Below are 26,654 nucleotides of genomic sequence, written 5' to 3' on the forward strand. Positions count from 1 at the left end.
CAGCAGCGGCTCAGTATTGGGGTATCAGGTGCAGTAATAGGGACACATGGCAGCAGAGGCTCAGTATTGGGGTATCAGGGGCAGTAATATGGACACATACGGCAGCAGCGGCTCAGTATTGGGGTATCAGGGGCAGTAATAGGGACACATACGGCAGCAGCGGCTCAGTATTGGGGTATCAGGTGCAGTAATAGGGACACATACGGCAGCAGCGGCTCAGTATTGGGGTATCAGGTGCAGTAATAGGGACACATACGGCAGCAGTGGCTCAGTATTGGGGTATCAGGGGCAGTAATAGGGACACATGGCAGCAGCGGCTCAGTATTGGGGTATCAGGTGCAGTAATAGGGACACATACGGCAGCAGCGGCTCAGTATTGGGGTATCAGGTGCAGTAATAGGGACACATACGGCAGCAGCGGCTCAGTATTGGGGTATCAGGGGCAGTAATAGGGACACATACGGCAGCAGTGGCTCAGTATTGGGGTATCAGGTGCAGTAATAGGGACACATACGGCAGCAGCGGCTCAGTATTGGGGTATCAGGTGCAGTAATAGGGACACATACGGCAGCAGCGGCTCAGTATTGGGGTATCAGGTGTAGTAATAGGGACACATACGGCAGCAGCGGCTCAGTATTGGGGTATCAGGTGTAGTAATAAGGACACATACGGCAGCAGCGGCTCAGTATTGGGGTATCAGGTGCAGTAATAGGGACACATACGGCAGCAGCGGCTCAGTATTGGGGTATCAGGTGAAGTAATAGGGACACATACGGCAGCAGCGGCTCAGTATTGGGGTATCAGGTGCAGTAATAGGGACACATACGGCAGCAGCGGCTCAGTATTGGGGTATCAGGGGCAGTAATAGGGACACATACGGCAGCAGCGGCTCAGTATTGGGGTATCAGGTGCAGTAATAGGGACACATACGGCAGCAGCGGCTCAGTATTGGGGTATCAGGGGCAGTAATAGGGACACATACGGCAGCAGCGGCTCAGTATTGGGGTATCAGCGGCAGTAATAGGGACACATACGGCAGCAGCGGCTCAGTATTGGGGTATCAGGGGCAGTAATAGGGTCACATACAGCAGCAGCGGCTCAGTATTGGGGTATCCGGTGCAGTAATAGGGACACATATGGCAGCAGCGGCTCAGTATCGGGGTATCAGGTGCAGTAATAAGGACACATACGGCAGCAGCGGCTCAGTATTGGGGTATCAGGTGCAGTAATAGGGACACATATGGCAGCAGCGGCTCAGTATTGGGGTATCAGGTGCAGTAATAGGGACACATACGGCAGCAGCGACTCAGTATTGGGGTATCAGGTGCAGTAATAGGGTCACATACGGAAGCAGCGGCTCAGTATTGGGGTATCAGGTGCAGTAATAGGGACACATACGGCAGCAGCGGCTCAGTATTGGGGTATCAGGTGCAGTAATAGGGACACATACGGCAGCAGCGGCTCAGTATTGGGGTATCAGGGGCAGTAATAGGGTCACATACAGCAGCAGCGGCTCAGTATTGGGGTATCCGGTGCAGTAATAGGGACACATATGGCAGCAGCGGCTCAGTATCGGGGTATCAGGTGCAGTAATAAGGACACATACGGCAGCAGCGGCTCAGTATTGGGGTATCAGGTGCAGTAATAAGGACACATACAGCAGCAGCGGCTCAGTATTGGGGTATCAGGTGCAGTAATAGGGACACATACGGCAGCAGCGGCTCAGTATTGGGGTATCAGGTGCAGTAATAGGGACACATACGGCAGCAGCGGCTCAGTATTGGGGTATCAGGGGCAGTAATAGGGACACATATGGCAGCAGCAGCTCAGTATTGGGGTATCAGGTGCAGTAATAGGGACACATACGGCAGCAGCGGCTCAGTATTGGGGTATCAGGGGCAGTAATAGGGACACATACGTCAGCAGCGGCTCAGTATTGGGGTATCAGGGGCAGTAATAGGGACACATACGGCAGCAGAGGCTCAGTATTGGGGTATCAGGTGCAGTAATAGGGACACATACGGCAGCAGCGGCTCAGTATTGGGGTATCAGGTGCAGTAATAGGGCACATACGGCAGCAGCAGCTCAGTATTGGGGTATCAGGGGCAGTAATAGGGACACATACGGCAGCAGCGGCTCAGTATTGGGGTATCAGGGGCAGTAATAGGGACACATACGGCAGCAGCGGCTCAGTATTGGGGTATCAGGTGCAGTAATAGGGACACATACGGCAGCAGAGGCTCAGTATTGGGGTATCAGGGGCAGTAATAGGGACACATAGGGCAGCAGAGGCTCAGTATTGGGGTATCAGGTGCAGTAATAAGGACACATACGGCAGCAGCGGCTCAGTATCGGGGTATCAGGTGCAGTAATAGGGACACATACGGCAGCAGCGGCTCAGTATTGGGGTATCAGGTGCAGTAATAGGGACACATACGGCAGCAGCGGCTCAGTATTGGGGTATCAGGTGCAGTAATAGGGACACATACGGCAGCAGTGGCTCAGTATTGGGGTATCAGGTGCAGTAATATGGACACATACGGCAGCAGCGGCTCAGTATTGGGGTATCAGGTGCAGTAATAGGGACACATACGGCAGCAGCGGCTCAGTATTGAGGTATCAGGTGCAGTAATAGGGACACATACGGCAGCAGCGGCTCAGTATTGGGGTATCAGGGGCAGTAATAGGGACACATACGGCAGCAGCGGCTCAGTATTGGGGTATCAGGGGCAGTAATAGGGACACATACGGCAGCAGCGGCTCAGTATTGGGGTATCAGGTGCAGTAATAGGGCACATACGGCAGCAGCAGCTCAGTATTGGGGTATCAGGGGCAGTAATAGGGACACATACGGCAGCAGCGGCTCAGTATTGGGGTATCAGGAGCAGTAATAGGGACACATACGGCAGCAGCGGCTCAGTATTGGGGTATCAGGGGCAGTAATAGGGACACATACGGCAGCAGAGGCTCAGTATTGGGGTATCAGGTGCTGTAATAGGGACACATACGGCAGCAGCGGCTCAGTATTGGGGTATCAGGGGCAGTAATAGGGACACATATGGCAGCAGCGGCTCAGTATTGAGGTATCAGGTGCAGTAATAGGGACACATACGGCAGCAGCGGCTCAGTATTGGGGTATCAGGTGCAGTAATAGGGACACATATGGCAGCAGCGGCTCAGTATTGAGGTATCAGGTGCAGTAATAGGGACACATACGGCAGCAGCGGCTCAGTATTGGGGTATCAGGGGCAGTAATAGGGACACATACGGCAGCAGCGGCTCAGTATTGGGGTATCAGGGGCAGTAATAGGGACACATACGGCAGCAGCGGCTTAGTATTGGGGTAGCAGGTGCAGTAATAGGGCCACATACGGCAGCAGCGGCTCAGTATTGGGGTATCAGGGGCAGTAATAGGGACACATACGGCAGCAGCGGCTCAGTATTGGGGTATCAGGTGCAGTAATAGGGACACATACGGCAGCAGCGGCTCAGTATTGGGGTATCAGGTGTAGTAATAGGGACACATACGGCAGCAGCGGCTCAGTATTGGGGTATCAGGGGCAGTAATAGGGACACATACGGCAGCAGCGGCTCAGTATTGGGGTATCAGGGGCAGTAATAGGGACACATACGGCAGCAGCGGCTCAGTATTGGGGTATCAGGGGCAGTAATAGGGACACATACGGCAGCAGCGGCTCAGTATTGGGGTATCAGGGGCAGTAATAGGGACACATACGGCAGCAGCGGCTCAGTATCGGGGTATCAGGTGCAGTAATAAGGACACATACGGCAGCAGCGGCTCAGTATTGGGGTATCAGGTGCACTAATAGGGACACATACGGCAGCAGCGGCTCAGTATTGGGGTATCAGGTGCAGTAATAGGGACACATACGGCAGCAGCGGCTCAGTATTGGGGTATCAGGAGCAGTAATAGGGACACATACGGCAGCAGCGGCTCAGTATTGGGGTATCAGGTGCAGTAATAGGGACACATACGGCAGCAGCGGCTCAGTATTGGGGTATCAGGGGCAGTAATAGGGACACATACGGCAGCAGCGGCTCAGTATTGGGGTATCAGGGGCAGTAATAGGGACACATACGGCAGCAGCGGCTCAGTATTGGGGTATCAGGGGCAGTAATAGGGACACATACGGCAGCAGCGGCTCAGTATTGGGGTATCAGGTGCAGTAATAGGGACACATACGGCAGCAGCGGCTCAGTATTGGGGTATCAGGAGCAGTAATAGGGACACATATGGCAGCAGCGGCTCAGTATTGGGGTATCAGGTGCAGTAATAGGGACACATACGGCAGCAGCGGCTCAGTATTGGGGTATCAGGGGCAGTAATAGGGACACATATGGCAGCAGCGGCTCAGTATTGAGGTATCAGGTGCAGTAATAGGGACACATACGGCAGCAGCGGCTCAGTATTGAGGTATCAGGTGCAGTAATAGGGACACATACGGCAGCAGCGGCTCAGTATTGGGGTATCAGGTGCAGTAATAGGGACACATATGGCAGCAGCGGCTCAGTATTGGGGTATCAGGTGCAGTAATAGGGACACATACGGCAGCAGCGGCTCAGTATTGGGGTATCAGGTGCAGTAATAGGGACACATACGGCAGCAGCGGCTCAGTATTGGGGTATCAGGGGCAGTAATAGGGACACATACGGCAGCAGCGGCTCAGTATTGGGGTATCAGGGGCAGTAATAGGGACACATACGGCAGCAGCGGCTCAGTATTGGGGTATCAGGTGCAGTAATTGGGACACATACGGCAGCAGAGGCTCAGTATTGGGGTATCAGGAGCAGTAATAGGGACACATACGGCAGCAGCGGGTCAGTATTGGGGTATCAGGAGCAGTAATAGGGACACATACGGCAGCAGTGGCTCAGTATTGGGGTATCAGGTGCAGTAATAGGGACACATATGGCAGCAGCGGCTCAGTATTGGGGTATCAGGGGCAGTAATAGGGACACATACGGCAGCAGCGGCTCAGTATTGGGGTATCAGGTGCAGTAATTGGGACACATACGGCAGCAGCGGCTCAGTATTGGGGTATCAGGGGCAGTAATAGGGACACATACGGCAGCAGTGGCTCAGTATTGGGGTATCAGGTGCAGTAATAGGGACACATACGGCAGCAGAGGCTCAGTATTGGGGTATCAGGTGCAGTAATAGGGACACATATGGCAGCAGCGGCTCAGTATTGGGGTATCAGGTGCAGTAATAGGGACACATACGGCAGCAGCGGCTCAGTATTGGGGTATCAGGTGCAGTAATAGGGACACATACGGCAGCAGCGGCTCAGTATTGGGATATCAGGTGCAGTAATAGGGACACATACAGCAGCAGCGGCTCAGTATTGGGGTATCAGGTGCAGTAATAGGGACACATACAGCAGCAGCGGCTCAGTATTGGGGTATCAGGTGCAGTAATAGGGACACATACGGCAGCAGCGGCTCAGTATTGGGGTATCAGGTGCAGTAATAGTGACACATATGGCAGCAGCGGCTCAGTATTGGGGTATCAGGTGCAGTAATAGGGACACATACGGCAGCAGCGGCTCAGTATTGGGGTATCAGGTGCAGTAATAGGGACACATACGGCAGCAGCGGCTCAGTATTGGGGTATCAGGTGCAGTAATAGGGACACATACAGCAGCAGCGGCTCAGTATTGGGGTATCAGGTGCAGTAATAGGGACACATACGGCAGCAGCGGCTCAGTATTGGGGTATCAGGTGCAGTAATAGTGACACATATGGCAGCAGCGGCTCAGTATTGGGGTATCAGGTGCAGTAATAGGGACACATACGGCAGCAGCGGCTCAGTATTGGGGTATCAGGTGCAGTAATAGGGACACATACGGCAGCAGCGGCTCAGTATTGGGGTATCAGGTGCAGTAATAGGGACACATACGGCAGCAGCGGCTCAGTATCGGGGTATCAGGGGCAGTAATAAGGACACATACGGCAGCAGAGGCTCAGTATTGGGGTATCAGGTGCAGTAATAGGGACACATACGGCAGCAGAGGCTCAGTATTGGGGTATCAGCAGGATGAGGAGTTTGTGCAGGTTGGGAATAGATGGTGATGGGGCTGGAATGTGAGAAGTGAAACGTGTCTTTGTTGTATTCTCTACAGCCGAGTTCTGGCTGGAGAAGTTGTCATGTCGGTCTGGGCCAGGTGGAAAAGACGGGAAAAGTGACGACTCCATCATAAAGAACGTCAGCGGTAAGTCCCTATCTGTAACTGTGCTGTGATCTCTTACATGTTCTGTAGGACTGGTATCTACCACTGACCATATGGCGGTAATATCCATATTGGTCTTTATATAGAGATTATCTTCAGTAACAGTGCGGTCATCTGCTGAGGTTCTCCACCACTATTAGGGGGCGTCACCCAGTTGTAATCAAAGTTACCTGGTTAGGGGCCCACTCAGAAGCTTCGCCCCCCTGAGCCAAAACCCTAGCTACGCCTCTGGGTCTGTCTCTCCAGTTTTCGCTGCAGTCTTTTGGGGTCTGTCTCTCCCACCTTTCTCTGCGGTCTTTTGGGGTCTGTCTCTCCAGAGTTCTCTGCAGTCTTTTGGGGTCTGTCTCTCCAGCTTTGCACATCTTGAGGTGACATTTTGCCCCTTTGCACACTCGCTCTCGCTCAGTGACATTGGATGGAGACGTCTGTGATCAGTAATTTTCACGTCTTGTCACAGATTCTCTGGGATTTGGTTCTGGACGGTGACTTTGCTGCTCACACACAGGAATATGCTCTGATCTAGACCCTCCATTTTAGCTCTGACAAGATGTTGAGGGTCATTGTGCTGCTTGAAGGTGAACCAACGCCCCAGTCTCAAGTCTTTTACAGTCTCCAGGATTAGCTAACTTCATCCATCTGACCAGCTTCCCTGCCTCTACTGAAGAAAAACCTCCCAACAGCAAGAAGCTTCCACCACTTGCAGATCCTCTCCAGTTCCATTAGGTTGGATGGTGAACGTTGGTGGACGCCATTTTCAGGTCTCTCCAGAGATGCTCCATTGGGTTTAGGTCAGGGCTCTGGCTGGGCCGGTCAAGAATGGTCACAGAGTTGTTCTGAAGCCACTCTTTTGTTATTTTAGCTGTGTGCTTAGGGTCACTGTTTTGTTGGAAGGTGAACCTTCGGCCAAGTCCGAGGTCCAGAGAACTCTGGAAGAGGTTTTCATCCAGGATATCTCTGTACTTGGCCGCATTCATGTTTCCTTCAATGACAACCAGTTGTCCTGTCCCTGCAGCTAAAAAACACCCCCCACAGCATGATGCTGCCACCACCATGTTTCACTGTGGGGATTGTATTGGGCAGGTGATGAGCAGTGCCTGGTTTTCTCCACACATACAGCTTAGAATTATCACCAAAAAGATCTATCTTCATCTCATCAGACCAGAGAATCTTATTTCTCATAGTCTGGGAGTCCTTCATGTGTTTTTTCAGCAAACTCTATGCGGACTTTCATATGTCTTGCACTGAGGAGAGGCTTCCGTCGGACCACTCTGCCATAAAGGCCTTACTGGTGGAGGCTGCAGTGATAGGTGACTTTGTGGAACTTTCTCCCATCTCCCTACTGCATCTCTGGAGCTCAGCCACAGTGATCTTGGGGTTCTTCTTTCCTCTCTCACCAAGGCTCTTCTCCCATGATTGCTCAGTTTGGCTGGACAACCAGGTCTAGGAAGACTTCTGGTGGTCCCAGACTTCTTCCATTTAAGGATTATGGAGGCCACTGTGCTCTTAGGAACCTTGAGTCCTGCAGGAATTCTGCTGTAACCTTGGCCAGATCTGTGCCTTGCCACAATTCTGTCTCTGAGCTCCTTGGCCAGTTCCTTTGGCCTCATGATCCTCATTTGGTCTGACAGGCACTGTGAGCTGTGAGGTCTTATATAGACAGGTGTGCGCCTTTCCAAATCACGTCCTATCAGTGTAATTACACACAGCTGCACTCCAATGAAGGAGGAGAACCATCTCAAGGAGGATCACAAGGAAATGGACAGCATGTGACTTACATATGAGTGTCTCAGCAAAGGGGCTGAAGACTTATGGCCATGTGATATTTCAGTTTTTCAATTTTAAGAAATTGGCAAAAATTTCTACATTTCTGTTTCTTTCAGTCAAGATGGGGTGCAGAGTGTACATTAATGAGAAAAAAATGACCTTTTTTGAATTTACCAAATGGCTGCAATGAACAAAGTGAAAAATTGAAAGGGGTCTGAATACTTTTTGTAGCCACTGTATATACAGAATTTTTTTTGTTATCAATCATTTGACCCTTTCATGCCCCGTGACATAATAATACGTCATGCAGCCGGTGTATGGATGGAGCTCAGCAGCCGCATTATACAATCTGCCTCTGCTTGCTACAATCACATCTGTTTAACCATTTAAACGCTGCAGTCAACCTCTGACAGTAGTATTTAGGTGGTACAATCCAGGTGGGGGGTCCGTCCCTGTGACACATAGCAGGGTGCTGGTAAACTTTCATGTCATCCATTGAAGGCCCCTCTCGCCGCCATCTTTGTTCTCGTGTGAAGCGCAGCCGTGGGCTTCATAAGAGATAGTGATTTTTACTATGGAGCATAATTCTCGGGGGAACTAAAAATAGGGAAAAGGTAAAAGTAAATTAAAAAAAAAAGATATGCAAATAAACAAAAATTCCAATTTCCCTCTTTTTCCCCCCAAAAAAATCATCTTCAGTATGGCTGCACCATAAAAGCCTGTAGATGGTATATACACCCAAAACCATTGTAACAATTTTTCTTTTTTAAGTCCTGTAAGTTTTGGGGTCTTTCCAGGGTCGCTTTCACCCATGGACCAGTTCCCACCATCAGCCGCGATACGTCGCATCCTTTCCTTTGATGGTCGGGATGTTGCCATCTCTACGTCCTGGCGGAACGTTTCCTCCTCCCTGAGAATCCGGATATTCTGCAGATGTCGGACGTAACGAGGCTAAATCAGGCCGGTTATTATTTACTAACATTCCTCAGCGGAAGAGCATCTGCCAAAGCCGTCATGGGGAGGAAACCACAGCAGCAGGTGTCAGCGGATCCGCGGGTGTCAGAGCCCAGGACGGGTATATATAGAAGCGGAAACACACCGGACACCACCGGGAGCTCAGCACAGGCGGCATCACCCACAGCCGGGTATCTAAGCTGCTTTGTGTGATGCTGTCTGCTGAGCTGTATCTAATCATAAATGATACTGACTGCTGAGCCGTGTATCTAATCCTCTCCTGTGTGATACTGACTGCTGAGCTGTGTATCTAATCCTCTCCTGTGTGATACTGTCTGCTGAGCCGTGTATCTAATCCTATCCTGTGTGATACTGTCTGCTGAGCCTTGTATCTAATCCTCTCCTGTGTGATACTGACTGCTGAGCCGTGTATCTAATCCTATCCTGTGTGATACTGTCTGCTGAGCCTTGTATCTAATCCTCTCCTGTGTGATACTGACTGCTGAGCTGTGTATCTAATCCTCTCCTGTGTGACACTGACTGCTGACCTGTGTATCTAATCCTCTCCTGTGTGATACTGACTGCTGAGCTGTGTATCTAATCCTCTCCTGTGTGATACTGACTGCTGAGCTGTGTATCTAATCCTCTCCTGTGTGATACTGACTGCTGAGCTGTGTATCTAATCCTCTCCTGTGTGATACTGACTGCTGAGCCATGTATCTAATCCTCTCCTGTGTGATACTGACTGCTGAGCTGTGTATCTAATCCTCTCCTGTGTGATACTGACTGCTGAGCTGTGTATCTAATCCTCTCCTGTGTGATACTGACTGCTGAGCCCTGTATCTAATCCTATCCTGTGTGATGCAGTTTGCTGAGCCGTGTATCTAATCCTATCCTGTGTGATACTGACTGCTGAGCCGTGTATCTAATCCTATCCTGTGTGATACTGTCTGCTGAGCCGTGTATCTAATCCTCTCCTGTGTGATACTGACTGCTGAGCTGTGTATCTAATCCTCTCCTGTGTGATACTGACTGCTGAGCTGTGTATCTAATCCTCTCCTGTGTGATACTGACTGCTGAGCCGTGTATCTAATCCTCTCCTGTGTGATACTGACTGTTGAGCCCTGTATCTAATCCTATCCTGTGTGATGCAGTTTGCTGAGCCGTGTATCTAATCCTATCCTGTGTGATACTGACTGCTGAGCCGTGTATCTAATCCTATCCTGTGTGATACTGTCTGCTGAGCCGTGTATCTAATCCTCTCCTGTGTGATACTGACTGCTGAGCTGTGTATCTAATCCTCTCCTGTGTGATACTGACTGCTGAGCTGTGTATCTAATCCTATCCTGTGTGATACTGACTGCTGAGCTGTGTATCTAATCCTCTCCTGTGTGATACTGACTGCTGAGCCGTATATCTAATCCTCTCCTGTGTGATACTGACTGCTGAGCCGTGTATCTAATCCTCTCCTGTGTGATACTGACTGCTGAGCCGTGTATCTAATCCTCTCCTGTGTGATACTGACTGCTGAGCTGTGTATCTAATCCTATCCTGTGTGATACTGACAGCTGAACTGTGTATCTAATCCTCTCCTGTGTGATACTGTCTGCTGAACGATGTATCTAATCCTATCCTGTGATACCGACTGCAGAGCCGTGTATCTAATCCTATCATGTGTGATACTGACTGCTGAGCTGTGTATCTAATCCTATCATGTGTGATACCGTCTGCTGAGCCGTGTATCTAATCCTATCCTGTGATACCGACTGCAGAGCCATGTATCTAATCCTATCCTGTGTGATACTGACAGCTGAACTGTGTATCTAATCCTCTCCTGTGTGATACTGTCTGCTGAACGATGTATCTAATCCTATCCTGTGATACCGACTGCAGAGCCGTGTATCTAATCCTCTCCTGTGTGATACTGTCTGCTGAGCTGTGTATCTAATCCTATCATGTGTGATACCGTCTGCTGAGCCGTGTATCTAATTCTATCCTGTGTGATACCGTCTGCTGAGCCGTGTATCTAATATGAGTCAACAAACGGGTTCCTCTGTTTAAAATTGGGCAGAGAGGAACCTGACCCACAATGACAGCAGAATAGAGAGGTTCCATCATGAAATTTCCAGTACACAGAGGTTCCAGAAGAAAAATAAAGCAGACTACAGAGGCTTCACACATGAGGGCAACTGGGTAGAGAGGCTTCATCCCTGAAAAGGAGAGGGCCGAAAGGTTCCATCCATGAGGACAATAGGTTAAGGAAGTCCAACCCATGATGATGACATGGTAGAGAGGGTGAACAAGGTGAAGAGGCTCCAACCATGAAGAGAAGAAGGTAGGGAGGACTAATGAGCAAGCAGCAATGAAGAGGACAGGACAAAGGGGCTCCAACCGTGAAGAAAACACGGCAGAGAGGTTCCACCCAAGAGATCAGTGCAGAGAGGCTAAACCCATGAAGTGAGGAGGGTAGAGAGGTTCCACCCATGAAGAGAATAGGGTGGAAAAGTTTTAAGAACGTAGAGGACAATGTAGAAAGTTTCCGTCCATGGTACAGAGTAGAGACGCCACCCATGAGTGGGCCTGGTATATTGTTGGTGGTCCCAGCACTGGAGCATCTGATCTGCTATAGAAGAGACAGGACACAAGTCATATAGTTTCAGGACAGCAGAGCCCGTGGCCAGGAGGATAGTGAACACAGTGCCTGTCCTCAGCGCAGTCAGTGTGACAGGGCAGCCCCCCAGGAGCTGGTGACACTGGTTCTTGGTGTGTGTCTGCACCTACCCAGGCACCTGCCACGTCACATGACCTCACTATAAGCCGTCCATGTGAGGGTCTCTGCACCAACTGCACCATCTGCGCCCATCAACCACTGACCCGTAACAGGGCCATCTCCTCTGCCCCGGGAGAGACCTACAAGATGTATCTCTGAGGTGTCCATAAACTGGGCACACGCCAGAGTCAGGGGAGTCGTCACACAAAATCAAGCGAGATGTTGGTGAATGTTTCTGCACCAGATTAAAAAACAACTCTAAAAAAAGGGTAAAATTAAAAAACCTTCCCCCGCTGCCGCTTTCAGCACGCCTGCCACGTCAGCGTCCTGTGGGGAGGGTGCACAGCGTCCTGTGGGGAGGGTCCACAGCGTCCTGGGGGAGGGTACACAGCGTCCTGTGGGGAGGGTGCACAGCGTCCTGTGGGGAGGGTGCACAGCATCCTGTGGGGAGGGTCCACAGCGTCCTGGGGGGAGGGTGCACAGCGTCCTGTGGGGAGGGTCCACAGCGTCCTGGGGGGAGGGTGCACAGCGTCCTGTGGGGAGGGTGCACAGCGTCCTGGGGGGAGGGTCCACAGCGTCCTGGGGGGAGGGTACACAGCGTCCTGTGGGGAGGGTGCACAGCGTCCTGGGGGGAGGGTCCACAGCGTCCTGGGGGGAGGGTACACAGCGTCCTGTGGGGAGGGTGCACAGCGTCCTGTGGGGAGGGTGCACAGCATCCTGTGGGGAGGGTCCACAGCGTCCTGGGGGGAGGGTGCACAGCGTCCTGTGGGGAGGGTCCACAGCGTCCTGGGGGGAGGGTGCACAGCGTCCTGTGGGGAGGGTGCACAGCGTCCTGGGGGGAGGGTCCACAGCGTCCTGGGGGGAGGGTACACAGCGTCCTGTGGGGAGGGTGCACAGCGTCCTGTGGGGAGGGTCCACAGCGTCCTGTGGGGAGGGTCCACAGCGTCCTGGGGGGAGGGTGCACAGCGTCCTGTGGGGAGGGTGCACAGCGTCCTGCGGGGAGGGTCCACAGCGTCCTGGGGGGAGGGTGCACAGCGTCCTGTGGGGAGGGTCCACAGGGTCCTGGGGGGAGGGTGCACAGTGTCCTGTGGGGAGGGTGCACAGCGTCCTGTGGGGAGGGTCCAGAGCGTCCTGGGGGGAGGGTGCACAGCGTCCTGTGGGGAGGGTGCACAGCGTCCTGTGGGGAAGGTGCACAGCGTCCTGTGGGGAGGGTGCACAGCGTCCTGCGGGGAGGGTCCACAGTGTCCTGGGGGGAGGGTGCACAGCGTCCTGTGGGGAGGGTCCACAGTGTCCTGGGGGGAGGGTGCACAGCGTCCTGTGGGGAGGGTGCACAGCGTCCTGTGGGGAGAGTCCAGAGCGTCCTGGGGGGAGGGTGCACAGCGTCCTGTGGGGAGGGTGCACAGCGTCCTGTGGGGAAGGTGCACAGCGTCCTGTGGGGAGGGTGCACAGCGTCCTGTCGGGAGGGTGCACAGCGTCCTGTGGGGAGGGTGCACAGCGTCCTGTGGGGCACAAGCCACCACGTTCCCTTCATCTGTCGTCCGTTCTATCGATAGAAAATTCATATTTTTTTAATGTTTTTGTGCAATAAAATCAATTTATTACAATTATTTTGTTCTTTTGTGTCGCCATTTTCTCAGACAAATAAGGTTAGAATTATTCCGTGGATGGATGTCTTGTTTTGTGCGATGAGTTGATGTTTTCACTGGAGGGTACGTGTGATTTTTGTCTTTTCATTGTCTTTCATTCCTTTTTTGGACTCGGATGAACAAAAAACGACAGAACTGGCTTTTTTAACAGTGTTCATCGTTCAGATGACTCACGTGACTTTTATAGCTGATACATTTTTAGGTATTTTATTTTTACATTTTTATTTCAGTCCCACTTGTCGGCCCCTCCTTCCACCAATCAGGGTATGATACAGACGAAATAATGACGTCATCTCATCACATCAGCCGTGAACTGTGGAGAGTCAGTATATAGGAGGCCATGTGGGGGCTCATACTGTATATAGGAGGCCATGTGGGGGCTCATACTGTGTATAGGAGGCCATGTGAGGGCTCATACTGTATAAAGGAGGCTATGTGGGGGCTCATACTGTATATAGGAGGCTATGTGGGGCTCATACTGTATATAGGAGGCCATGTGGGGGCTCATACTGTATATAGGAGGCTATGTGAGGGCTCATACTGTATATAGGAGGCCATGTGGGGGCTCATATTGTATATAGGAGGCTATGTGGGGGCTCATACTGTATATAGGAGGCTATGTGGGGGCTCATATTGTATATAGGAGGCTATGTGAGGGCTCATACTGTATATAGGAGGCTATGTGGGGGCTCATACTGTATATAGGAGGCTATGTGTGGGCTCATACTGTATATAGGAGGCCATGTGGGGGCTCATACTGTATATAGGAGGCTATGTGGGGGCTCATACTGTATATAGAAGGCTATGTGGGGGCTCATACTGTATATAGGAGGCTATGTGGGCGCTCATACTGTATATAGGAGGCTATGTGGGGGCTCATACTGTATATAGGAGGCTATGTGGGGGCTCATACTGTATATAGGAGGCCATGTGGGGGCTCATACTGTATATAGGAGGCCATGTGGGGGCTCATACTGTGTATAGGAGGCCATGTGAGGGCTCATACTGTATAAAGGAGGCTATGTGGGGGCTCATACTGTATATAGGAGGCTATGTGGGGCTCATACTGTATATAGGAGGCCATGTGGGGGCTCATACTGTATATAGGAGGCTATGTGAGGGCTCATACTGTATATAGGAGGCCATGTGGGGGCTCATATTGTATATAGGAGGCTATGTGGGGGCTCATACTGTATATAGGAGGCTATGTGGGGGCTCATATTGTATATAGGAGGCTATGTGAGGGCTCATACTGTATATAGGAGGCTATGTGGGGGCTCATACTGTATATAGGAGGCTATGTGTGGGCTCATACTGTATATAGGAGGCCATGTGGGGGCTCATACTGTATATAGGAGGCTATGTGGGGGCTCATACTGTATATAGAAGGCTATGTGGGGGCTCATACTGTATATAGGAGGCTATGTGGGCGCTCATACTGTATATAGGAGGCTATGTTGTGGCTCATACTGTATATAGGAGGCTATGTGGGGGCTCATATTATATATAGGAGGCTATGTAGGGGCTCATACTGTATATAGGGGGCTATATGGGGGCTCATACTGTATATAGGGGTCTATGTGAGGACTCATACTGTATATAGGAGGCTATGTGAAGGCTCATACTGTATATAGGAGGCTATGTGAGGATTCATACTGTATATAAGAGGCTATGTGGGCGCTTATACTGTATATGAGGCTATGTGGGGGCTCATACTGTATATAGGAGGCTATGTGGGCACTCATACTGTATATAGGAGGCTATGTGGGGCTCACACTGTATATAGGAGGCGATGTGGGGGCTCACACTGTATATAGGAAGCGATGTGGGCGCTCATACTGTTTATAGGAAGCTATGTGAGGGCTCATACAGTATGTAGGAGGCGATGTGGGGGCTCACACTGTATATAGGAGGCTATGTGGGGGCTCACACTGTATATAGGAGGCGATGTGGGTGCTCATACTGTATATAGGAGGCTATGTGGGGGCTCATACTGTATATGAGGCTATGTGGGGGCTCATACTGTATATAGGAGGCTATGTGGGCGCTCATACTGCATATAGGAGGCTATGTGTGGGGCTCATATTATATATAGGAGGCTATGTAGGGGCTCATACTGTATATAGGAGGCTATGTGGGCGCTCATACTGTATATAGGAGGCTATGTGGGGGCTCATACTGTATATGAGGCTATGTGGGGGCTCATACTGTATATAGGAGGCTATGTGGGCGCTCATACTGCATATAGGAGGCTATGTGTGGGGCTCATATTATATATAGGAGGCTATGTAGGGGCTCATACTGTATATAGGTGGCTATATGGGGGCACATACTTTATATAGGAGGCTATGTGGGGACTCATACTGTATATAGGAGGCTATGTGGGGGCTCATACTGTATATAGGAGGCTATGTGGGGGCTCATACTGTATATAGGAGGCGATGTGAGGACTCATACTGTATATAGGAGGCTATGTGGGGGCTCATACTGTATATAGGAGGCTATGTGAGGACTCATACTGTATATAGGAGGCTATGTGGGCGCTCATACTGTATATAGGAGGCTATGTGGGGGCTCATACTGTATTTTGGAGGCTATGTGGGCGCTCATACTGTATATAGGAGGCTATGTGGGGGCTCACACTGTATATAGGAGGCGATGTGGGGCTTATACTGTATATAGGAGGCTATGTGGGCGCTCATACTATATAGAGGAACCTATGTGAGGGCTCATACTCTATGTAGGAGGCTATGTGGGGGCTCATACTGTATATAGAAGGCTATGTGGGCACTCATACTGTATATAGGAGGCGATGTTGGGGATCATACTGTATATAGGAGGCTACATGGGGGCTCATACTGTATATAGGAGGCGATGAGGGGGTTATACTGTATATAGGAGGCTATGTGGGGGCTCATACTGTATATAGGAGGCTATGTGGGTGCTCATACTGTATATAGGGGGCTATGTGGGGGCTCATACTGTATATAGGAGGCTATGTGGGGGCTCATACTGTATTTAGGAGGCGATGGGGGGCTTATACTCTATGTAGGAGGCTATGTGAGGGCTCATACTGTATATAGGAGGCTATGTGGGCACTCATACTGTATATAGGAGGCTATGTGGGGGCTCACTGTATATAGGAGGCGATGTGGGTGCTCATACTGTATATAGGAGGCTATGTGGGGGTTCACACTCTATATAGGAGGCTATGTGAGGGCTCATACTGTATATAGGAGGCTATGTGGGGGGCTCATACTGTATATAGGAGGCGATGTGGGGGCTCATACTGTATATAGGAGGCTATGTGGGCGCCCATACTGTATATAGGAGGCTATGTGGGGGCTCATACTGTATATAGGAGGCTATGTGGGGGCTCATACTGTATTTAGGAGGCGATGGGGGGCTTATACTCTATGTAGGAGGCTATGTGAGGGCTCATACTGTATATAGGAGGCTATGTGGGCACTCATACTGTATATAGGAGGCTATGTGGGGGCTCACTGTATATAGGAGGCGATGTGGGTGCTCATACTGTATATAGGAGGCTATGTGGGGGTTCACACTCTATATAGGAGGCGATGTGGGGCTTATACTGTATATAGGAAGCTATGTGGGGGGCTCATACTGTATATAGGAGGCGATGTGGGGATCATACTCTATATAGGAGGCGATGTGGGGCTTATACTGTATATAGGAGGCTATGTGGGGGCTCATACTGTATATAGGAGGCTATGTGGGGGCTCGCACTGTATATAGGAGGCGATGTGGGGCTTATACTGTATATAGGAGGCTATGTGAGGGCTCATACTCTATGTAGGAGGCTATGTGGGGGCTCATACTGTATATAGGAGGCTATGTGAGGGTTTATACTGTATATAGGAGGCTATGTGGGGGCTCATACTGTATATAGGAGGCTATGTGGGGGCTTATACTGTATATAGGAGGCTATGTGGGGGCTCATACTGTATATAGGAGGCTATGTGGGGGCTCGCACTGTATATAGGAGGCGATGTGGGGCTTATACTGTATATAGGAGGCTATGTGAGGGCTCATACTCTATGTAGGAGGCTATGTGGGGGCTCATACTGTATATAGGAGGCTATGTGAGGGTTTATACTGTATATAGGAGGCTATGTGGGGGCTCATACTGTATATAGGAGGCTATGTGGGGGCTCATACTGTATATAGGAGGCTATGTGGGCGCTCATACTGTATATAGGAGGCTACGTGGGGGTTTATACTGTATATAGGAGGCTATGTGGGGGCTCATACTGTATATAGGAGGCGATGTGGGGATCATACTCTATAGAGTGTTGTGAAGAAGTCTTTGCCCCCTCTTAATTTCCGATTCTTTTTTATGTTTGTCACACTTAAATGTTTCCGATCACCAAAGAAATGTAAATATTAGATACAAAGCTAACACAAGTAATCACAAAATGCAGTTTATAAATTAAGGGAAAAAGAAATCCAAACCTACTGGGCCCTGAGTGAAAAATTGATTGTCCCCTAAACCTAATAACTGGTTGGGCCCTTAGCAGCAACAACTGCAGTCAAGCATTTGCGATAACTGGCAATGAGTCTTTATAATGCTCTGGAGGAGTTTTGGCCGCTCATCTTTGTAGAATTTTAGTAATTCAGCGACATTGGAGGTTTCCGAGCATGAACTGCCTTTTTAAGGTCATGCCACAGCATCTCCATCAGATTAAGGTCAGGATTTTGACTAGGTCACTCCAAAGTCTTCATTTTGTTTTTCTTAATCCATTCAGGGGTGGACTTGCTGGTGTGTTTTGGATCATTGGCTGCTGCATAACCCAAGTGCGTTTCAGCTTGAGGTCACAAAGAGATGGCCGGACATTCTCCTGCAGGAGTTTTTGGTAGCGGGAATCATGGTTCCTTTTACCACAGCAAGTCTTCCAGGTTCTGAAGCAGCAAAACAGCCCCAGACCATCACACTACCACCACCATATTTTACTGTTGGTATGATGTTCCTTTTCTGAAATGCTGTTACTTCTACACCAGATGTAGTGGGATATACACCTTCCAAAAAGTTCAGCTTTTGTCTCGTCAGTCCACAGAGTATTCTCCCAAAAGTGTCTGGGGCATCATCAAGATGTTTTCTGGCAAAACTGAGACGAGCCTTTATGTTCTTATTTCTCAGCAGTGGTTTTTATCTTGGGACTCTGCCAGGCAGCCATTTTTGCCCAGTCTCTTTCTTATGGTGGAGTCATGAACACTTACTGAGGCCTGCAGTTCTTTGGATGTTGTTGTTGGGTCTTTTGTGACCTCTTGGATGAGTCCTTGCTGTGCTCTTGGGGTAATTTTGGTCTGCCGGCCACTCCTGGGAAGGTTCACCACTGTTCTATGTTTTCGCCAGTTGTGGATAATGGCCCTCACTGTGGTTCGCTAGAGTCCCAAAGCTTTAGAAATGGCTTTATAACCTTTTCCAGCTTGATAGATCTCAATTATTTGTTTCTCATTTGTTCCAGAATTTCTTTGGATCGCGGCATGAAGTCTAGCTTTTGAGGAGCATTTGGTCTACTTCACTTTGTCAGGCAGGTCCTATTTCAGTGATTTCTTGATTGAGAAGCGGTGTGGCAGTAATCAGGCCTGTGTGTAATGTGACCTCAGCTTCCCAAACATGTGATAAACCATAGTTACTTTATGTATTAGGGGGAGGGGAAGAGGTAATCACTTTTTAACACAGGGCCCAGCAGGTTTGGATTTCTTTTTCCCTTAATAATAAAAAAAGCTTTATTTATCAACTGCATTTTGTGTTATCTTTGTCTAATATTTACATTTGTTTGGTGGTCGGAAATATTCAAGTGTCACAAACAAGCAAAAGAATTGGAAATCAGGACGGGGTGAACACTTTTTTGCACAACTGTATAGTGACTATGCGGGAGCTCATACTGTATATAGGGGGCTGTGTGTGGGCACTAATGGTATACAGTGGTCTGTGTGGAGGCTCATACTGTATATAGGGGGCTGTGTGTGGGCACTAATGGTATATAGTGGTCTGTGTGGAGGCTCATACTGTATATAGGGGGCTGTGTGTGGGCACTAATGGTATATAGTGGTCTGTGTGGAGACTCATACTGTATATAGGGGGCTGTGTGTGGGCACTAATGGTATACAGTGGTCTGTGTGGAGGCTCATACTGTATATAGGGGGCTGTGTGTGGGCACTAATGGTATATAGTGGTCTGTGTGGAGGCTCATACTGTATATAGGGGGCTGTGTGTGGGCACTAATGGTATATAGTGGTCTGTGTGGAGACTCATACTGTATATAGGGGGCTGTGTGTGGGCACTAATGGTATACAGTGGTCTGTGTGGAGGCTCATACTGTGTATAGGGGGCTGTCGGCAGACTTAAAGTGCCACTGCCAGCAGGATTGTGCTCAGTAACTACAGTGTCAGGCCGGGGCCGTTATACTGATTACACTGATACCTGGGGATGGAATCCGTCTTGTGGTTGTTGTGGAATCTGGATTTGTATATTTCAGTTAATGAGACTGTCGTGCTCCGGGGCGGAGCTGTGGGCGGGGCTTCATGTGGTGCTCTGCATACATATTCATCCTTATGGCTTATGAAAGGTCACTGCCCCGCCCCCTATTTTACATACTGCATAGAATATGGTTTAAACAAAACAAAATACTTCCCCTTCATGAGGCCGGAGGCTGTGGTATGTACCACGTGCAGACTGATGCTAGAGTGGAGGCGCCATTGTGCTCCACCAGGACGGGTCTGCGGCGTCCGCGCATCAGTGTCTATAGGAGCGCGATGCTGTGCAGGAGCCGCCGCCGCCAGGGGGATTAATACATAGAAGGGTCTGTGCACACGTAGAAAGGAGCACTGCGGATTACCTGCCGATTTACCGCAGTTTTTATGCGGAATTTGTGGGGATTCCACCTGCGGTTTTACACCTGTGGATTCCTATTATGGAGCAGGCGTAAACCGCAGCGGAATCCACACAAAGAAGTGACATGCTGCGGAATGTAACCCGCTGTGTTTCCATGCATTTTTTTCCGCAGCATGATTGCGTTTTCCATAGGTTTACATTGTACTGTAAATTCATGGAAAGCTGCTGCAGATCCGCAGCCAAATCCGCAACGTGTGCACAGAGCCTGAGTCTAAACAGAAAGAAAACAGGAACATTATCCCCCAGATCCTGCCACAGCGCCGCCCGATGGATGTGGTGGGATCAGCGGGGAGATCACGAGGGGTTAATGATTGTACATGAGAAGTTGTGATTGGCCACTAGTCAGCCCCACCTCCCCGTCCTCCGGCCCCTCCTCCCCGTCCTCTGGTCATCCGGCCCCTCCTCCCCGTCCTCCGGCCCCTCCTCCCCGTACTCTGGTCATCCGGCCCCTCCTCCCTGTACTCCGGTCCTCCTCCCTGTACTCCGGTCCTCCGGCCCCTCCTCCCTGTACTCCGGTCCTCCGGCCCCTCCTCCCTGAACTCCAGGCCTCCGGCCCCTCCTCCCCATCCTCTGGTCATCCGGCCCCTCCTCCCTGTACTCCGGCTCATCCTCCCCTTGCTCCGGCCCCTCCTCCCGGTCCTCCAGCCCCTCCTCCCCGTACTCCGGTCCTCCGGCCCCTCCTCCCCATACTCCGGCCCCTCCTCCCTGTACTCCGGTCCTCCGGCCCCTCCTCCCTGTACTCCGGTCCTCCGGCCCCTCCTCCCTGTACTCCGGTCCTCCGGCCCCTCCTCCCTGTACTCCGGTCCTCCGGCCCCTCCTCCCTGTACTCCGGTCCTCCGGCCCCTCCTCCCTGAACTCCGGTCCTCCGGCCCCTCCTCCCTGTACTCCGGTCCTCCGGCCCCTCCTCCCTGAACTCCAGGCCTCCGGCCCCTCCTCCCTGAACTCCAGGCCTTGGGCCCCTCCTCCTTGAACTCCAGGCCTCGGGCCCCTCCTCCCCATCCTCTGGTCATCCGGCCCCTCCTCCCTGTACTCCGGTCCTCCGGCCCCTCCTCCCTGAACTCCGGGCCTCCGGCCCCTCCTCCCTGAACTCCAGGCCTCGGGCCCCTCCTCCCCATCCTCTGGTCATCCGGCCCCTCCTCCCTGTACTCCGGCTCATCCTCCCCTTGCTCCGGCCCCTCCTCCCGGTCCTCCAGCCCCTCCTCCCCGTACTCCGGTCCTCCGGCCCCTCCTCCCCGTATTCTGGTCATCCGGCCCCTCCTCCCTGTACTCCGGTCCTCCGACCCCTCCTCCCCGTACTCCGGTCCTCCGGCCCCTCCTCCCCGTATTCTGGTCCTCCGGCCCCTCCTCCCTGTACTCCGGTCCTCCGGCCCCTCCTCCCTGTACTCCGGTCCTCCGGCCCCTCCTCCCTGTACTCCGGTCCTCCGGCCCCTCCTCCCTGTACTCCGGTCCTCCGGCCCCTCCTCCCTGTACTCCGGTCCTCTGGCCCCTCCTCCCTGTACTCCGGTCCTCTGGCCCCTCCTCCCTGTACTCCGGTCCTCCGGCCCCTCCTCCCTGAACTCCAGGCCTCCGGCCCCTCCTCCCTGTACTCCGGCCCGTCCTCCCTGTACTCCGGCCCCTCCTCCCGGTCCTCCAGCCCCTCCTCCCCGTACTCCGGTCCTCCGGCCCCTCCTCCCCGTATTCTGGTCATCCGGCCCCTCCTCCCTGTACTCCGGTCCTCCGGCCCCTCCTCCCCGTACTCCGGTCCTCCGGCCCCTCCTCCCCGTATTCTGGTCCTCCGGCCCCTCCTCCCTGTACTCCGGTCCTCCGGCCCCTCCTCCCTGTACTCCGGTCCTCCGGCCCCTCCTCCCTGTACTCCGGTCCTCCGGCCCCTCCTCCCTGTACTCCGGTCCTCTGGCCCCTCCTCCCTGTACTCCGGTCCTCCGGCCCCTCCTCCCTGTACTCCGGTCCTCTGGCCCCTCCTCCCTGTACTCCGGTCCTCCGGCCCCTCCTCCCTGTACTCCGGTCCTCCGGCCCCTCCTCCCTGTACTCCGGTCCTCTGGCCCCTCCTCCCTGTACTCCGGTCCTCCGGCCCCTCCTCCCTGAACTCCAGGCCTCCGGCCCCTCCTCCCTGTACTCCGGTCCTCTGGCCCCTCCTCCCTGTACTCCGGTCCTCCGGCCCCTCCTCCCTGAACTCCAGGCCTCCGGCCCCTCCTCCCTGTACTCCGGCCCGTCCTCCCTGTACTCCGGTCCTCCGGCCCCTCCTCCCTGTACTCCGGTCCTCTGGCCCCTCCTCCCTGTACTCCGGTCCTCCGGCCCCTCATCCCTGTACTCCGGCCCGTCCTCCCTGTACTCCGGCCCGTCCTCCCTGTACTCCGGCCCCTCCTCTCTGAACTCCAGGCCTCCGGCCCCTCCTCCCTGTACTCCGGCCCGTCCTCCCTGTACTCCGGTCCTCCGGCCCCTCCTCCCTGTACTCCGGTCCTCTGGCCCCTCCTCCCTGTACTCCGGTCCTCCGGCCCCTCATCCCTGTACTCCGGCCCGTCCTCCCTGTACTCCGGCCCCTCCTCTCTGAACTCCAGGCCTCCGGCCCCTCCTCCCTGTACTCCGGTCCTCCGGCCCCTCCTCCCTGTACTCCGGTCCTCTGGCCCCTCCTCCCTGTACTCCGGTCCTCCGGCCCCTCCTCCCTGAACTCCGGGCCTCCGGCCCCTCCTCCCTGTACTCCGGTCCTCCGGCCCCTCCTCCCTGTACTCCGGTCCTCCGGCCCCTCCTCCCTGAACTCCAGGCCTCCGGCCCCTCCTCCCTGTACTCCGGCCCCTCCTCCCTGTACTCCGGCCCCTCCTCCCTGTACTCCGGCCCCTCCTCCCTGTACTCCGGCCCCTCCTCCCTGTACTCCGGCCCCTCCTCCCTGTACTCCGGCCCCTCCTCCCTGTACTCCGGCCCCTCCTCCCTGTACTCCGGCCCCTCCTCCCTGTACTCCGGCCCCTCCTCCCCGTACTCTGGTCCTCTGGCCCCTTTGGCTCATCCTCTCCTTGCTCCTGCCCATCCTCCCAGTCATCCGTCGCCTCCTCCCATTCCTCTGGCTCCTCCCACCCTTGCTCCTGCCCCTCATCCCGGTCCTCCGACTCTGCCTCCCTGTGTTCCAGATACTCCTACCCCTCCTTCCTGTGGTCCCATCCGCCTCCCCTTGCTTCTGCCCCTCCACTTCGTCCTCCGACTCCTCCTCCCTGTCCTTCAGCTCCGCCTCCCCTTGCTTCTGCCCCACCACTTGGTCCTCCGGCTCCTCCTCCCTGTGGTCCAGATACCCCGACTCCTCCTCCCCATTCTCTGGCTCCTCCTCCCAGTGCTCCTGACCCTCCTCCACGTGCTCCCGGTCCTCCGGCCCCTCCTCCTCCCCATGATCCGGCCCCTCCTCCTCCCCATGATCCGGCCCCTCCTCCCCGTCCTCCGGCCCCTCCTCCCCGTCCTCCGGCTCCTCCTCCCCGTGCTCCCGATACTCCAGCCTTTCCTCCCGGTCCTCCTCCTCCCCGGATGTCGCGCTCCCCGGTCCGCCCCGTGCTCCGGGTGCTGCGGCTCGGGCTGCTCCCGTTCCCGGAGGCTCTGGCGGAGCAGCGGCGCTGTGCCCGGGCTCTGCGGCCGGAGGTCGGGGGAGGCCGGGACTCCCTGCTGCTGTGCGAGCACCGGCCGGTGTACACGGAGGGGATCCGCGGCGGCTCCGGGCAGGACGAGGCGCGGCTGCGGGCCCTGGGCGCGGACTTCCATCGCACGGACCGCGGCGGCCTCATCACCTTCCACGGCCCCGGGCAGCTGCTGTGTTACCCGGTGCTGGACCTCCGCCGCCTGCGCCGCTCCCTGCGGGACTACGTGTGCGGCCTGGAGGGAACCGTCATCCGCCTGTGCCGGGGGCTGGGGCTGGAGGCGGCGCGGGCCGCGGACACCGGAGTCTGGGTGCAGGACAGGAAGATCTGCGCCATCGGTGAGGGGACTACAGGGCGCAGCGTGGCGGGGACTACAGGGCGCAGCGAGGCGGGGGCTACAGGGCGCAGCGTGGCGGACACCGGGGTACTACAGGGTGCAGCATGGCGGACACCTGGGGACTACAGGGCGCAGCATGGCGGACACCTGGGGACTACAGGGCGCAGCATGGCGGACACCTGGGGACTACAGGGCGCAGCATGGCGGACACCTGGGGACTACAGGGCGCAGCATGGCGGACACCTGGGGGGACTACAGGGCCCAGCATGGCGGACACCTGGGGGGACTACAGGGCCCAGCATGGCGGACACCTGGGGGGACTACAGGGCCCAGCATGGCGGACACCTGGGGGGACTACAGGGCCCAGCATGGCGGACACCTGGGGGGACTACAGGGCCCAGCATGGCGGACACCTGGGGGGACTACAGGGCCCAGCATGGCGGACACCTGGGGGGACTACAGGGCCCAGCATGGCGGACACCTGGGGACTACAGGGCGCAGCATGGCGGACACCTGGGGGGACTACAGGGCCCAGCATGGCGGACACCTGGGGGGACTACAGGGCCCAGCATGGCGGACACCTGGGGACTACAGGGCGCAGCATGGCGGACACCTGGGGACTACAGGGCGCAGCATGGCGGACACCTGGGGACTACAGGGCGCAGCATGGCGGACACCTGGGGGGACTACAGGGCCCAGCATGGCGGACACCTGGGGGGACTACAGGGCCCAGCATGGCGGACACCTGGGGGGACTACAGGGCCCAGCATGGCGGACACCTGGGGGGACTACAGGGCCCAGCATGGCGGACACCTGGGGGGACTACAGGGCCCAGCATGGCGGACACCTGGGGGGACTACAGGGCCCAGCATGGCGGACACCTGGGGGGACTACAGGGCCCAGCATGGCGGACACCTGGGGACTACAGGGCGCAGCATGGCGGACACCTGGGGGGACTACAGGGCCCAGCATGGCGGACACCTGGGGGGACTACAGGGCCCAGCATGGCGGACACCTGGGGACTACAGGGCGCAGCATGGCGGACACCTGGGGGGACTACAGGGCCCAGCATGGCGGACACCTGGGGGGACTACAGGGCCCAGCATGGCGGACACCTGGGGACTACAGGGCGCAGCATGGCGGACACCTGGGGGGACTACAGGGCCCAGCATGGCGGACACCGGGGGGGACTACAGGGCGCAGCATGGCGGGCGCAGGGGAAGAACTACAGGGCCCAGCATGTCAGACGCAGGGCAAGAACTATAGGGATGGAGAACTACAAGTGTCAGACGTTGGAATTACCAATTTCAGCTTGCAGGTTCCAGTGGAAGGGGAGGACTACGACTCCCAGCCTTCAGCACTGTGTGTGTGTCTGGGCCCGCTGGGAGTTGTGGTTCCCCGCTCGCTGTGTGTTGCTGACCCTGTGCCTTTCCCCCGCAGGCGTGCACTGCTCCCGGTACATCACCCACCACGGCCTCGCCCTGAACTGCAGCACCGACCTCTCGTGGTTTGGCCACATCGTGCCCTGCGGGATTGTGGGGAAAGGCGTCACCTCGCTGAGCGCGGAGCTCGGCCGCCCGGTCACCGTGGACGAGGTCGTGCCGCTCTTCTTGGAGGCCTTCCAGGACGAGTTCGGATGCTCTGTGGAATATGACGATGATCACATGACCGCGGCGCCAACGTAACATTATAACGTTATAATGGATGGACGAGAAGAGGGAGCGCACTGCTGGTTGTCAGATCAGAGGTTGTCAGGAGACGGCAGAAGACTTCCTGTTATTAAAGGGCCCGAGCAGCGTCGGCCATAGTGGTGGAACGAGGCGTCTGTTGTGGTCTGGTCACTGAGCGGCTCCTCCTGCCAGTCACTTCTAGAACGTGATCACTGATCCACCCACCCTTCTCATTGTGCGGAGGCGCCACCCCGGCGTCTGGGGCGCCTCAGCTCTTGTGAACCACAATAAAATGTGTCAAGGTGGCAATGTCTACGAAGAGGTGATTCAGAGCAGTGGTGCAGCACAAGAAAAGACCTGGAGCCGCAGGTGCTGTCATAGGGGAAGGTTGTATTAGCAATGGCAGAGATGAAGTGTATGAAGGTGCAGCACTGTGGGGAGGGTGATGGACACATGAGGAGGAGATGTAGGGCCCTGCAGCACTGTGGAGAGGACCGGGAGGGTGGTAGACAGGGATGAAGACGAGATGTAGGGCCGTGCAGCACTGTGGGGAGGACAGGGAGGGTGGTAGACACAGGAGATGTAGGGCCGTGCAGCACTGGAGAGAACGGGGAGGGTGATAGACACATGAAGAAGAGATGTAGGGCCGTGCAGCACTGTGGGGAGGACAGGGAGGGTGGTAGACACAGGAGATGTATAGAGCAGGGGTGGGGAATCTTTCCTGCTGGG

General features: G+C 54.3%; 1 protein-coding gene across 1 annotated transcript; it reads left to right on the top strand.

The window, feature by feature from the left end:
• Positions 1 to 23,748: 23,748 nt before the first annotated feature.
• Positions 23,749 to 26,233, top strand: LIPT2 (lipoyl(octanoyl) transferase 2). The gene is made up of 2 exons (XM_077298831.1): positions 23,749 to 24,256; positions 25,696 to 26,233. The coding sequence occupies exons 1-2, from the start codon at positions 23,812 to 23,814 to the stop codon at positions 25,938 to 25,940; spliced, it is 690 nt and encodes a 229-aa protein (XP_077154946.1). The 5' UTR covers positions 23,749 to 23,811; the 3' UTR covers positions 25,941 to 26,233.
• The last annotated feature ends 421 nt before the right edge of the window (positions 26,234 to 26,654 follow it).

This window comes from Ranitomeya variabilis, chromosome 3 (assembly GCF_051348905.1).
Source record: "Ranitomeya variabilis isolate aRanVar5 chromosome 3, aRanVar5.hap1, whole genome shotgun sequence".
Classification (NCBI taxonomy): Eukaryota; Metazoa; Chordata; class Amphibia; order Anura; family Dendrobatidae; genus Ranitomeya; species Ranitomeya variabilis.

Coding starts and splice junctions, on each gene's coding strand:
- LIPT2 (XM_077298831.1), top strand. CDS start 23,812: ATGTCGCGCTCCCCGGTCCGCCCCGTGCTCCGGGTGCTGCGGCTCGGG. Junction 24,257..25,695: donor CAGGAAGATCTGCGCCATCG/GTGAGGGGACTA, acceptor TTTCCCCCGCAG/GCGTGCACTGCTCCCGGTAC.